At 37.2% G+C, this 14,661-nt stretch overlaps 1 protein-coding gene across 1 annotated transcript in view; it reads right to left on the minus strand.

Annotated features, from left to right (window-relative positions):
* Positions 1-14,661, minus strand: part of DZIP1 (DAZ interacting zinc finger protein 1) — a 38,677-nt gene that overhangs the window by 19,241 nt on the left and 4,775 nt on the right. Inside the window, exons 5-11 of the mRNA XM_050974108.1 lie at positions 10,844-10,928; positions 9,188-9,312; positions 6,875-7,036; positions 6,054-6,188; positions 4,964-5,026; positions 3,592-3,732; positions 1,277-1,325 (exon numbers count right to left, since the gene is read on the minus strand). Of these exons, the coding sequence (XP_050830065.1) occupies positions 1,277-1,325; positions 3,592-3,732; positions 4,964-5,026; positions 6,054-6,188; positions 6,875-7,036; positions 9,188-9,312; positions 10,844-10,928 (760 nt within the window). The remainder of the gene's footprint in view (positions 1-1,276; positions 1,326-3,591; positions 3,733-4,963; positions 5,027-6,053; positions 6,189-6,874; positions 7,037-9,187; positions 9,313-10,843; positions 10,929-14,661) is intronic.

Here is a 14,661-nt window from a genome sequence, read left to right on the forward strand (position 1 = left end):
GTAAAAGAATAATAAAATTGCATTATTGTAAGCATCAGCAGACAAATACAGATTCTTAAATATAGCAATATTTAATCATATTTATAAATCAGTTATTTTCTTACATTAGTGGGCAAAAAATAAACAAAACATTTACAAAGTAAAAACTGCTCCCTCACAACATAAAAGTACATCTCTATGTATGCTTAGCATTTTTAACACTTCTAGAATCAGGAAAAGAAACTACTAACTAAATCATCACTGGACTAGAATGTGATAATTTTTTTGGTCATGAGTGCATGCTACCTTTGTGTCACAGGGAAGAAATCTTGGCCCAAAGCTACTAAGTCAAGACCAGCCTGACCAGAGAGGATCTGCAGCATCCCCAAGTGACATCAATGAGTGCAAACACTCATACACCTGTAGATCATGTATAGGGTGTAGCCTTGGAGTGAATTAGCATTTCAGTCCTACATTCCTCAGATCAGCTTGGGGCTAGGAGCAAATCTGCCTGTGTGCCATGGACTTTTGCTTGTCTGTGCTTCAGTGTGAATGAGTATGACCAGCTACAGCTGAAAAGCCACACAGCCATGCTCTTACTAGGCCTTCCTCAATCTAAACCTACTCCCTGCTCTTTGACTCAGTTCAAGCCAGTGTCTTGTTAATACAGCAAAATGGTTTCCAAACTGGGATCAGAATTAATTCAGCAGTCACCAGCTATGGCAATAAACTTACTTCAAGTCACTGCAACTGCAGCATTAACCCAAATGGGTGATTGTAGTGCAGGACAATATCCTAAAACACTATGATCAGGTTTAGCTACTTGTAATAGACTTCAGATGTTAAAGTATTGCACAGACAAAAATACAAGAGTTCTTAACATTCTTTGAACATCCGTGTCTTAACTGAGAAGTTAATCAGTTTTGTCTATTCTTTCAGTATTTTCCCTTTTGTGAGTTCTGCAGCCTAAGGACAGTCAAGCATGAAAAAAAATCAATTAAAATACTTCATAAAGCAAATCTGAAAGTTTTTTACATAATACAAAATAAAGTTGTTCTATTTCACATCTCTTCACTACTCAAGCAATCAACTTTGTACACAGAAGTCTTTACAGCTACAAAGCATGATCTTTGTAAATAGTGGCATGGAAACAGATAGGTACCCTGTGAAAAACAAATACATTTCCAGTACTGATTTTATTTCAGTATTTTGTTATTCAAGTTGATGTCTATATTTGTTTCAGCCAGGCTGCAGAAATCAGAAACTAAGTCTGTTTTTTCTTACAGTTTGTACTCACCATCATATGTTCTAACACTTGGAGCTGGTTTCACAGACAATTCTCTTATCTAAAGGAGAAAACACAGATACATTAATAGATACAAATGTAAATTATCAATATCTAGAATGAACATTTAGCATGAAATACCTAGTTTTAGTACTATTCCATAAGAGAATTATGGGTTATGATTTGGGGAGAAAAATACTACTTCTGTGTCCAATATATATTTTTTTTCATGCTTAATGAATGTTTTTGTTTTGTCTTAGTGTCCCCATATGCTCTGTACATCTGGTTATTAAGTCAAATGAGAGCAGACTAAGGGCCACTTCAGCACTTAAGAGTTTCAACACTTTCTTCCTCAGCAATTCATACCCCATTTTGCAAGCCTGGCTTCCACTACAGGGAAACACTGAAGTGTTTAATTACACATTGATTTTAAATGCATGAACAGTTCTCTTCTCTGCTTTACAGGTTTATCTATGTGACACTCCAGGACAAGCATTGAACTAACAGAGTAAAGGAAACACGCTGTTTGTAATGTGATCTAAAGAAAACAGGAAGCTTATGAATCCTGTATCACTAAAACAATGTTCTGCACTACAATTCCCCAAAGAGAAGAAGAACACAATTCATTCAAATACATAGCCACTGTCAGATGGAGCTGGCACAAGATATTGGACACTGATCCTCTCTATTTATCAGTTTGGTTATAGCCAATAGGGCCTCTATTCATGGTCCATTAAGTTTGGATTCTGCAAAAGTGTAAGCTATTTCTCAAGCCCTTCTATTTCGCAGGGATTGAGAATGTAGATCTGCAAAACTGTATTTCACAAACACCAAATTTGGACTCCTCTGAACCTATTATACATGTGTGGTCATACTGTTATCTTTCCAAAGGTCACTTTATTGAAGGAAATTAATCTATGATTGTCTTCCATTTCTCCAGCTATAAAATTTGTGAAAGTAGAGATGTAAAAGCTACTATTTGTCTTTCCATTCTTTAAGCATTCAAGTATAGGTTTAACATTCATCTCAAGCAAAATATGTAAAATCAGATTTACAAAGAATGCACCATCTAATAGAGGAATAGGCCACATAATCATGCCATAGTCTAAACTCCAGACTACCCAGATCTTCCCCCACCAATCACCTCTAAAAAATCTATATTTATGTTTCAACAAAACCTTATTTTAGGCAAAAACAATTAATTTCCAAACATAGAATCATAGGCTATCTCACACTGGATGGGACATACAAGGATCAAGTCAAATTCCCTCATTGGACTACCTAAAACTTAAACCTAAGAGCACTGTCCAGACAAGAGCTCTGACAGGATTAGTGCCACGATCACTTCCCTGGGGAGCCTGTTCCAGTGCCCGAACACCCTCAGGATGAAGAACCCTTTCCTAATGTCCAATCTGAACCTCCCCTGCTTCATTCCATATCCTTGTGTCCTATCAGTGATCACCAGAGAGATCAGCACCTCCTCCTCCTCCACTTTCCCCCTTGAGGCTGTGATGAGATTACCTCTCAGCCTTCTCTTCTCCAAGCTGAACAAGCCAAGTAACAACAGCTGCTCCTCCTAAAACGCCCTCAAGACCTTTGATCATCTTGTTTGCCCTCATCTGGATGCACTGAAATAGTCTGGTGCCCTTCTTACACCGAGGCACCCAAACTGCACCCAGGACTCAAGGTGAGGCAGCAACAGCACAAAGCAGAGTGGGAGAATCCCCCACCTCAATCAGCTGGACATGCTGTGCCTGATGCACCCCAGGACATGGCTGGCCCTCGTGGCTGCCAGGGCACTGCTGACTCGCATTCAACTTGACATCACCTCAAACCCCCAGATCTCTTTCTGCAGGACCACTCTCCAGCCTCTTGTTCCCCAATATGTGGGTATATCCAGGGTTACCCCATCTCAGGTGGAGAATCTGGCACTTGGCCTTGTTACATTTCACATGGCAATATTTCAAATAACTATTCTCACAGTAATGATTATGAAACTTTATTTTTAGTGTGAGAAGTAATGTATTTTCAGATTTCAAACACTAGATCCTGTTATGATTACATCCTTTTCACTATCAAAAACTTTTGGTTTATTACACCTTTCTTTATCAAATGTGTTTTAATTCATGGTACATTCCTATGTCTCTTTTCCAGATCTATTCTTATTTATCAACATAATTTCCAAAGCGTAACCAAAACACTCCAGCAATTCTGTTACAAACTACGAATATTGAACATGCAGTCAGAGAAATATCAAAACCCAAGTGCTAGTATTGTGTTTCTCTGAGTCCTGTGCTCTCTGAAACAGAGCATTTCACAAAACAGACCTGCTTCCTCTGACTAAGAATCAGATCATTCTGCTCCTGAAGCCTCTTCTCCAATTCTTCTATCCTCTTCCTGTAAAAGATGTTATTTCTGTTCAGGTCTTCCCTCGCTGATGTTTTGGTGTTCTCAACCTCTGACCGTAGCTAGAAAGCAATCAGAAGAAAAGTAACATCATATTAACACTATACAAAATATTTTAATGCTGTAAAATCTAAACAAGTACGTGTCATGCTTAGATACTTTTAACATTTTTTTTCTCAGCAAAAACCTGATGTCTTCTGTGACTTCACAAAGACTTGTATAAATCATAGAACAGTTGTCTGGATCACTTTTGAATTATGCAAGGAAGACCACCTGAATCTCAATATAAAGAAAAGGACATACAAACACATTGCTGAGATTGCCTAAAAATAAGATTGCAGGAAAAAGTTTGTAGATCTCTAAAAATGTTTTAATTATAAATAGTGTCCAACAATGATACTTTAAGGAGGTGATATGTGAACTTGTATAAATAACCTAGTATATTAGCTCCAAATGTGAAAGAAAGGGAACATTACTTAGGTGCACCATCCCAAAAGTAATACTTACATTACTTCTCCCTTATTCTATTCTTGCACTGTATGTGGGTGTATCTTTAACTACATCCTTTTTGGGGACTGTTCCATGGTTCATCCCCAATGTTTTCTTGCCAGAGGAGGAGAAGCATTGGTCAGAGCACTATGATCTGCTCAGTTCTTACATGGTCACGCAGATGAAAGGAAAATGAAAGGAAAAGATGCAAGAGAAACAAAGCAGCAAAGAGATTAAAAAGAAATGTAGATGTAAAAAGAAATCTGAGGAATAAAGCTTTGTAGAGTAAAATATATAAACTGATGCAAAATAAAATCCTAAGGTGTTTTCTGGAAAAGCTGAACAGATTCTGCATTAGAAAGCTACAACAGAAAAAGCAATAGAGAAGAGATAAGAAGGAGAAAAAAAAGACTGAGACATATGCCATAGGTCCATGGTAGCAGCAGGTACAGGGTGGATGAAAGCTACATGTTGGCAAGTCAGATCTCAACTATTCAGCTACATAACATAGAAAATACTGTATAATACAGGGCTCACAGAAACAGCTGTAAGCTCTTCAAAAGACGGATACAGTTTCAGTTTTCTGTCAGATTCTGAAATGCTAAATTCATTTTCAACCCTGGCCTTAACTGAAACATCAAGATCCTACCATAACAGAAACACAGAGATGATAAATACAGCTAAGAGGACATACTCTTATATCTTGATATCTGGCAGATGTACTAGAGCATATCAAGAACTACTGAAAGAGTAAATTTAAAAAAATGTCTCATTTTGGTGTAAGTGGTCTGCTGTACCACTTACCAGGGAGGTTTCTGTCTCATGGTCTTGACACTTGGCTTGCATACAAGACATCCACTTTTTTTCCTGCATAGAGGAAATCCATGTTAGTTCTTGTTAACAACACATTTAGTTTGATATATGCAGCTTTGCTTCTTGTTAATAGCACATGAGCATTTAGTTTGATATATGCAGCTTTATTTTTCTAAATAAAGCATAAATACCAAAAATATGTCAGATATGATGAAATTTGAGTAACCCAGTATTTAATGCCTAGAATAGTTGATTTATATATCTGAGTGTGGTTTTCTTACCAATCACTCCAGAAACTGTATTTGTATATGCAGTCACTGTGAGTGAGAAATACACCAGCATCTTGATACATCTCTATGTATTAACAAAAAGAGTAGTAAGAGCAGGGGGGTTTTCCCTTAAAGAATAGAATTTTGAGCACTCATTGTTATTTTGAGCACTCATTTACAACATATTTTCCATAATAATGACAAAACTCCAAAATTAACATACGAGTTTTAGACTGACACCAATTTTCTTTGATGAAATAAAAAAAAACATAAAGCAAAAGTAGGTTTTGCACATCTTTGCACAGAAATTATCAAACTTCTGTATAATACCAACAGTAAACAAAGGCCTTCACATCCCAAAAACCATGAAAGAAAACAAAAGGCACAGGTTGGAAAATCCTGTCAGAAAGTTTCCAAATTTTCTTTTTCATTTTGGGAAATGGAATATTCCAATTTTTCTGTAAGTGGCCTCGTGGATGGGTAAACATAAATGCTTTATTAGAGCCTTCTGGAATTGAACTGCCATCACACTTGGCAAAGACAGATATACTTAATAATAAAGAACAAGAGAATATCAATAAATAAGCAAGAATTACTTCATTTATAAAATATAAAGAAAATAAATCCTTGCTTGCTATTATATGGATACTATTAAATAGTATTAATAGTATTAAATCTTTAAAACCAGCTATTTTTGGCCTTAAAAATAATGAAAATTTTGCTTAGGGATTTCATATCCTACTCAGAGATGAAGAAAAATAAAAAGACAGCAAGTAATCTGTTAAAAGCAATACATTAAGTTACAGTGTTACCTGTTTTTCCAGAAGTTTAACCACATATGGATGATCCTGAAGATGATGTTTCTCCTCTGTAAACTCATGGCTGTCTTTCAGTGTTCCTAAATTGGATTTTTGTTGCATATTGAACTTTTGTAATTCTAACAGTTGCTAATAGGAGGGAGGAGGAATACAAAATTTTCTTTAAACACAGTTATGCAGAGATTGCATCAGATACTTCTCCCATTTCTCCTGAGGTCGGCATTTATCAAATTTCACATCATCAATAATATCTACATCTAAAATAAATATGACTTGTAAAAGTACACAGGACCTAGCAGCTGCAAAATGTAAGCTGCTCTGGTAATGCCATGCAGATTTGATTTCTGACCCAGATATACTTTCAAGCTTCTCTTGCTAGTGAGCATTTTCAAAGCATGTATTGAAAACAAATCAATTCTGTCAGGACTGTAATGCAGAGGTTAGTTTCCTCCACACCACTTATGAAAATATTTACATAAGGATACTTTACATGCAGCAACCACAACAATATCTACTGACCTATAAACAGGCATTCAAAGGCTGAGGACTACAGTAAAAAACTGACATAACTGATGAAGGGATCATTCATTCATACAAAGCAATCCTCCAAATAAAAAAACCCACAACCTGAAATTATGTTAATAAAATACGTGTATACAAAGATACAATTATAGCTACCATTCAAGCATTATTTTTAAGAGTTCTGTAGGAAGAGCTTTACAATGACTATATCACATTTCAAATATGTGAAATTCACTGCCATCTATTGTAAGGGATTCATGCTTTAAAAATGTTCGAAAATTTCAATTGCTTACATTTTGTAAGGTTGAATTTCTTGAATGTAAGTCCTTAAGCTCTTTTGTAAACATATCTTTCACTTTTTCTATTTGATCAGCAAATTTCTCTCTTTCCTCGTCTTTCCATTTATGAAATGATTGTAGAAACTCTTCTTCTTTTGATTTTTGCTGCTCGCATTCCTGAAATTTAAAAAAAAATGATTGGTGATTTTTCTTCATGTTCAATACAAATTCAAGCTCCCAAACCACATGTGAAATGCAGTCACTTTCAATATCTGGGAAATACTGTGACATCAAAAAACATAACACCACATTTTTTAAAGAATTCTAGGGGTAGCAAACTATTATCAGACTGTAAGACTGTATTTTGCTAAACAAGCTAAACAAGTACACTTCAAAACAGTTCAGGTTTATTATTTTTCACTGAAAAACACACAAATGACCTTTCTCAGTCATATCAAAGATTCACTTACTTCAGTATCCTGCTCTCACAAAAGCCTTAAGTGTGTAAGTAAGAAAGGCTAATACTGGGGCAAGCAAAAGTGCATGTTCTCCTTCACAGTCTCTAAGTTGCCAGCTGTTTTCAGCTTAGAGGACTTCTGGAGCCTGATACAGTCCTGTGAGCTTCATTAACTGCATAAACTTCAATATATTTCTCCTCATATACTTTGCAGTCATCCCCTGTGGCTGTGTCATCTTTAGCAACTGCAACACCTTTTGCCAATGAGCTCCACAAGCTGCATAAAGAGCCAAGCACTTTTCTTGTTCTAGTTGTTTGAATCTGGCTCCTGCTAGGTACATTTGATGGATTCTGAGCCCTGAACTGGAGAACAGAGAGAATGGTTCATCACTATTCACTCTCTGTAAGTCATGATTTCACAGGTATCAATATCTCACCCTCCATCTTCATCAAGTGGTTGTCTCTTTTTCAGATTGACAACTCTCAGCATGCTCAGTCATTCTGAATACTGATTGATCATCTTTGTAGCCCATCTCCATAACTTTATAGCCCTATCCTATCCTTTTTGAGATGAAGGGACTAGAGTCACACAACATATTTAAGCTGTGGATTGCACAGTGATTTTTCAGACTAACTGGTAATATTTGATTTTCTTTGCTAGCTGCTACTAACATTTCCCCAGGGCTATGTATCACAAGCTTAAGATCTTGCCCTTCAGTAACAGCACTCAGTTCAGAACCCATTGTTTCATAGATGAAATTAGAACTATTTTATCCCTATATACCCCACTTCATCCATTGGATTACTTCAACCATTCCACTACACAGTGATTTTTATATAGTTCTCAAAATGTTTAAAGTCCTGCACTTCACTGCCCAGAACATACATATCTTATAGGAAACACCAACATTTTTCCATCATAGCAGTCACTCTGAATTTGTTCTCTATAATGAGCAATCATTGTACAACTAGGAGGAATGGGATCATCTATATCCTTCAGTCAAGGATAAAGTCTTCTGCTCTTTCAATCAAGAGATAGTAACATTGTGCTACCTGAATTGACAGTGGATGTGAGTCATGGCAGACAAACTGTAACCAGGCACACCACACATTTCTGTCTTCCCTGACATCCCAGAAAAACAGAGAAGTTTCGAAAGCTTCTTGTTGTGTAACACTGCAGACTGTAGCTTCAGGACATTTCAGGTAGTCCCCTTGCAGTTAGGAGTCTCAGCTAAGACAAGTGACTTCAAAAGAGGCCCCTAAGGCACCAAAAAATCTACATTGCACTGTTATGAATACTCCAAGTTCCACCTCATAAACAAAACAATGATTAGGGGGCAGGATAAATGTGTTATAGATGTACTTCTCAAAAGCTAGGCACAGAATGAATGAGTAGAAAACCTTCCACATGTCCACAAAGGGCCAAGATCCTATTATTCTGACAGTGCCTGCACTCCTAAGTGAAACTCTAGCAGCTTTTGATTTGGTCATTCAGGACTTTTCAAAATGGAAGCTGAACAATTTCAAGAAAGGGGAACAAAAGGACTGAGAAAGAGAACTCTGAAGCTGAGTTCATGGAAAACAATGCTCTATGTTTTACAGAAGATCAGGGTTTCCTCTGAAAACAATGAAGAAAATAATCATCCATCATAGACTATCAGGTTGGAAGGATCAGATTGGATTATCCTCCCGGATAATCTGGTCCAGCCTTTCTTGACAACAGCACAAAGTAGACAAGGTGCCCCAGGACCTTGGCCAGCTGAATCTTGAAAGTGTTCAACTTTGGGAAATCCAGTGCTTCTGTGGGTTGAGTGAACACAGTTCAAAGTGCTAATTCTTTTGAGACATTCACATTACTTAGTAAGTATTACCTTAGACAACCTGGCCAAATTAGCCTGTTGTTCAAACTCTAACTGGGACTTGGTGAGCTGCAACTGCTCCTTCAGTTTTTCAATCTCATCCTGCAATTTTTCAATATTTCCTTTCTTCTTCTGTTCTGTTTGAAAGAAAAACAGATTTTAAGAAGGTTTGTTGCATTTTCTAGAACTGTAATACTTACTGCAAATACATTTCTAGTGTTTCAGTAACATTTTCACAAAGTGTGACTTAGTCCATTTCCCCTCCCACTACCATGATTCTCCATAGATGCTTTTAAATACATATATTCTCTGGACTGCTAACTTACCCTCAAATACTTGTACCACTGACATGTGAAATAGTTTATGAAATATTTACATGAAAAAGTATTCTATAACCTAATTTCAAAGGAATCTAAGCAACACAGGCTCATTAAAAGGATGTACAAAGGACGAAATGAACCTCAGTTATTCAATCTCTTAGTTTAAGTTTATTCTAAATAACTTTTGTAAGGAGTCCAGTTGAAATAAAACAAATTATTTATGTTGATAGAATTGGGGGAATATCAAACAAAAAATGTTAAAATGTACAAAAATCACAACAATCTTCAACTGTGAAACATTTCATCAATTTACCAATTATTTACTTGCCCATCATCTGGGAATCTGAATATTATTTCAAAAACAACTGAATGAGATATTTTCCCCAGAGAGCCATTTCAGGCTTTTATACAACAATTACTTCAACTGTTTCTGCAGCATCTTACACTATCATTTTTATCAAGTGTAAGGTGCACAAGAACTTCCTTCTTTTTAAAATATATTCACACTTCCTCAGCTGCTTATTCAGACCCCTCTCACTCTTGTTTTTGTTTCATTTGCCTGACAAGCTACACTTCAGACCTCATTAGAGTCTTCCCACTTTTTCTCCTCCCAAATGCTCCTTTTTTCCTAACTTGTTATTATTCTAACCACTGTTACTTGTCAATACTTGTTTGTCCTTAGCAATAAATCATAAGCATGCAGCCCAGCAGGAAGGAGAAAAATTAGATATGAATGAAAGAAACTTTGACATCATTGTTTTTTAAACTAAACATCTTTTAGTTAAGAGAGAAAAAAGTATGCAAGTTAGTGGCAAAGCAACCTTGAGTATCATAGACAGATGAAGGTAGACTGTTCTTAACAGTTTCTCTTTTTCACTACATTTTACAGTAAGTTTAGTTCAGGAGAGCCTGATCCTATTCAAACTGATTTCAGGTGGAGTGGACTATTTCTGTATTTACAATTATAATACATTTACAAAATTTATTTTCCTTGTTGTGGCTTGTTCATTTTACCCAAGCCTTCATAACATACATGCCTAAAGAGGAACTGTGCTTTGAAAAGCACTACTGGATAAAGTATTCAACAGAAATGCTAGTTTGAAAAGATGCTGCAAATATGGCACACAGGTTTTTGTTAACTATTTTCCAGAGACTGAAACATATGTTGCCCAATACATTGTATCAGTCAATTGCACTTGCATTCACACAACCTGGGATCTGCCATGCAAAAATGAAAAGTAAAAGTTTTTCCTCCAAGTTACATAAAATCAGGCACTGCACATCCTCACTGTATTTACACTTTTCTAAACCACCTCTCTCAATTTTTTTATAACATTTAAGTACATACCGATCTCAGACTCTCCTGGGTGACGCCTTTGAATGTGACTTTGTAAAAAGGAATAGGTCATAAAAGCCTTTTCACAAAATGGACACTACAAAAAACCAAAACCAAAACCAAATAGTTAAAAACACATTAGTAACATCTTTTTGGCAAATACAGTAGTTGAGGTTTTAACAGGTTATTAGATTTGGTTCATATGTAAAAAGAAGGTAACTTTAACAAGTTCCATCTCACAAGAATAAGAACAAAATTCTCATGGTACCCAATTACTATAAAGTCGTTAGTATATTAATGCTATTTAATATTTCACAGTGATGGTCATGAGCAAGAATCTGATTGTGCTAGGCACTGCTCCAACTGAACAGAACAGACTCTGGCCAAGCAAGGTCAAATTCAGATATAAACCAGAGATAAAGATTCATATATGTAGGTAGAGAACTATAAAGAAAAGGCATGACAACCCTCTTCTGCACAATACATAGACTCCAGCCAACCAGTAGCTCAGGTGTTCTTAAGATTCATGCAACACCACAAAGCAGAGCACGACACAGCTGGAAAAAACCCATAAAGATGGGTTTGAGTATATGAGTTGTAAGATGGCAATACTCAAAGGACATGTAAAATATTCAGACATTTCAACCAAGGTAAATTAGCAGTACACAATTTTGTAAGAAAAGTTATGTAGCTACATTAGTATGCCACCTAGAATCCTTCTGAAGCACAAAGTTATTTCAATTACTGTTTCTATAATTAACCTACTAGTTTTGAATACAAACTTGAAGTCAAATTTGGATCCCACCCTTTTCAAAATATCCTTTTTGTTCACCTTCAATATATTAGAAATGGGGGGGTTGTACAAGGACAGAAGCTGCATCTACAAACCCTGTAACATACTTTAAGACTATGCATGAGGGCCCCTCATCACTTTAGGATCATTCATTACCTCTATCTCAAAAATACATTTTAACAAAACACAGACACTTAAAAAAGTCATTTTTACTTATCAGTGTGATATGACAGTAAGAAAACAGCTTAACAGGTTCAAGATCTTGTCACCATAATCAATGCCAGAAGGAGGATCTGGGGAGCTATAGGCCTGTCAGCCCAACCTTGGTGCTTGGCAATGTTCTGGAACAGATTATCTTCAGTGTGATCACATACAGGACAGCCAAACAACCAGACCCAGCCAGCATGGATTTAGGAAAGGCAGGTCCTGCCTGACTAACCTGATCCTTTTATTACCAAGTGACCTGCCTAGTAGGTGAGGGAAAGGCTGCGGATATTGCCTACTGGACTTCAGCAAAGTCTTCAGCACTACCTACCACAGCATTCTCCTGGAAAAGCTGGCAGTTCATGTCTTGGACAGGTGCACTCTTCTCTGGATTAAGAACTGGATGGATATCCAGGCCCAGAGACTGTGGTGGTGGCGCATCCAGTTGACATCTGGTCACTGCCATGTCCCCAGGTATCAGTGGCAGGGACAGCCCAGTTTAATACATTTACTGATGATACGATGAGGGGATTGATGCACCTTTAGTAATTTTGCAGACAACACCAATTGAACAGGATCGGATGGAGGGTAGGAATGCTCTGTAGAAGGATCTGGATAGGATGGATTGATGGACAGAGGCCAACTTTATGAGGTACAGCAAGATCAAGCACCAGGGCCTTCACTGCAGCCACAAAAACCCCTGAAGCACTACAGGCTTGGGGCCGTGTCTATAAAGCTGCTCAGTGGAAAACGACCACAGGGTGCTGGTCAACAGCTGCTGAAGATGAGCCAGTGTGTGCTCAGGTGGCCAAGAAGGCCACTGGCATCCTGGCTTGTATCAGCAGTAGTGTGGTCAGCAGGACCAGAGCAGTGATTGTTCCTCTGTCCTCAGTCTTGGTGAGGCCATACCTCAAATCTGTGTCCAGTTCTGGAGCCCTCACTACAAGAAGGACATTAAGCTGCTGGAGCATGTCCAAAGAAGGGCAATGGAACTGGGGAAGGGTCTGGAGGGTAAGACCTACCAGGAACAGTTGAGGGGGCTGGAGGTGTTCAGCCTGCAGAAAAGGAGGCTCAGATCTTATGACTCTTTACAACTGCCTGAAAGGAGGGTGTAGTTACACAGGGGTCAGCCCCTTCTCCTGGGCAACAAATGACAGGACAAGAGGACTTAGCCTCAAGCTGTGACAGGGAAGGTTCAGGCTGGACAACAGAAGGAATTTCTTCATTAAAAGGGTGGTTAAACATTGGACTACCAAGGGAGGTGGTGGAGTCACCATCCTGAAGGTGTTCAAGAAATAAATGAACACTGCACTTAGTGCCATGGTCTAGTTGAGAAGATGCTGATCAGCCAAAGGTTGGACTTGATGATCTCAGAGGTCTTTTCCAAGCTAAATGATTCTGTGATTATGTGAGATACCCAAATTTCAAATTATATTTAAAATGCTGCCACTGGTAGTTGGGTATCCTATAAAATACACTTTTCAGCAAACACTAAAGCCATGAATAATTAAGACAAATTTTGTAGAGCAAATGCAAGACCTAATATAAAACCAAAACAAAGTGATATAATATGGCAGCAAAGCATTACTGCCAAGCAAGAGGGAGCTTAGAGTGTAACAGATTGCACATGATTTACAGAACTAAATTGGCTGTGAAATAATGTTATCCATTCAAGCACAAACTTCATGTCAGTTTGACTTGCTGGTAGTGAAAGAAAGCTCTTACTGCAGGAGACAGGATTAACATAGGAATATTTAGGTTTTGAATTATGCAACACTTTTCTTGGAACTACTTTTCAGTGTTAACTACAACATGCCCACATTATGCCCACATTGTACATGAGAATGTAAGATTTCAGAACAAAGAATTTAAATAGTTTAAAATATTATATAAAATTAAATTTGTATTACTCACATGAAGGTACTGACCAACAAGACTTAAATTTATGAATTGTAGGCATCAGCACCATTTAATAGTAGCATTTCATGGTTAAACTTATATTGATCTTGGATTAAAGGCATTACATCTGAATTTTAAAACATTTACATTAGCTGTAAAGTGCAACTCTGCTAAAAAGGGCTTATTTGTAAACAAGTAACAGGCTTATTTGCAAAACATCCGACTTTGAGGGGATGGAATCTGAACTACCCTCTCAGAACACCAGAAAAGCCCCATTATCTGGAAACCAAGTTCATGCACAGAGCTACTGTTTACTGATCACACTGCTACCCAGCATTTACAAAAACTGGGAAGAGTTTAATTTATTCTGGCATTCAAACTCAGAATCCTGAACACAGTGTAGGAACTTCAGGTATTGTTCAACATCATTCCCTGAACTAATTTTTCTCATGTGAACTTAAATTACTTCTAGAGAAAAGAAACAGAAGAATGAAAAGGGGGAGGGGAGATCAGAAATGTACTTTATATGAAATCAAATTACAAATGGGAAATAGATTTCCATCTCTGTTTTACTGCAAATGCCATTGAACAGATTAGCAATTAGACAAGTTCACTACCATGTTTTTCAGCTTCCACAGAGGCAGGTGCACACTACAAATATTGATGGAAAAATTGATAACATTTGGCAATCACAGTATGAGAACTATTTAAGTTTACACATAAAATGACACATTTATCTTTTGCAACACAGGACAAACTGCTTTGTGAGTAGCATAAAGGTTTTTTTTTTCATAATACCATATCAACAGCTTGTCCTCGAGACTAACACTTGAATGCATGAACCTTGCCTCATGTATAGTTCTACTCTTGGGGCATAAGGTACCTTTTCCCTTACAGAACCACTTGAGCCAACTTAGCTGATGTCTTAAAAATT

Source organism: Serinus canaria, chromosome 1 (genome assembly GCF_022539315.1).
Source record: "Serinus canaria isolate serCan28SL12 chromosome 1, serCan2020, whole genome shotgun sequence".
In the NCBI taxonomy this organism is placed as follows: Eukaryota; Metazoa; Chordata; class Aves; order Passeriformes; family Fringillidae; genus Serinus; species Serinus canaria.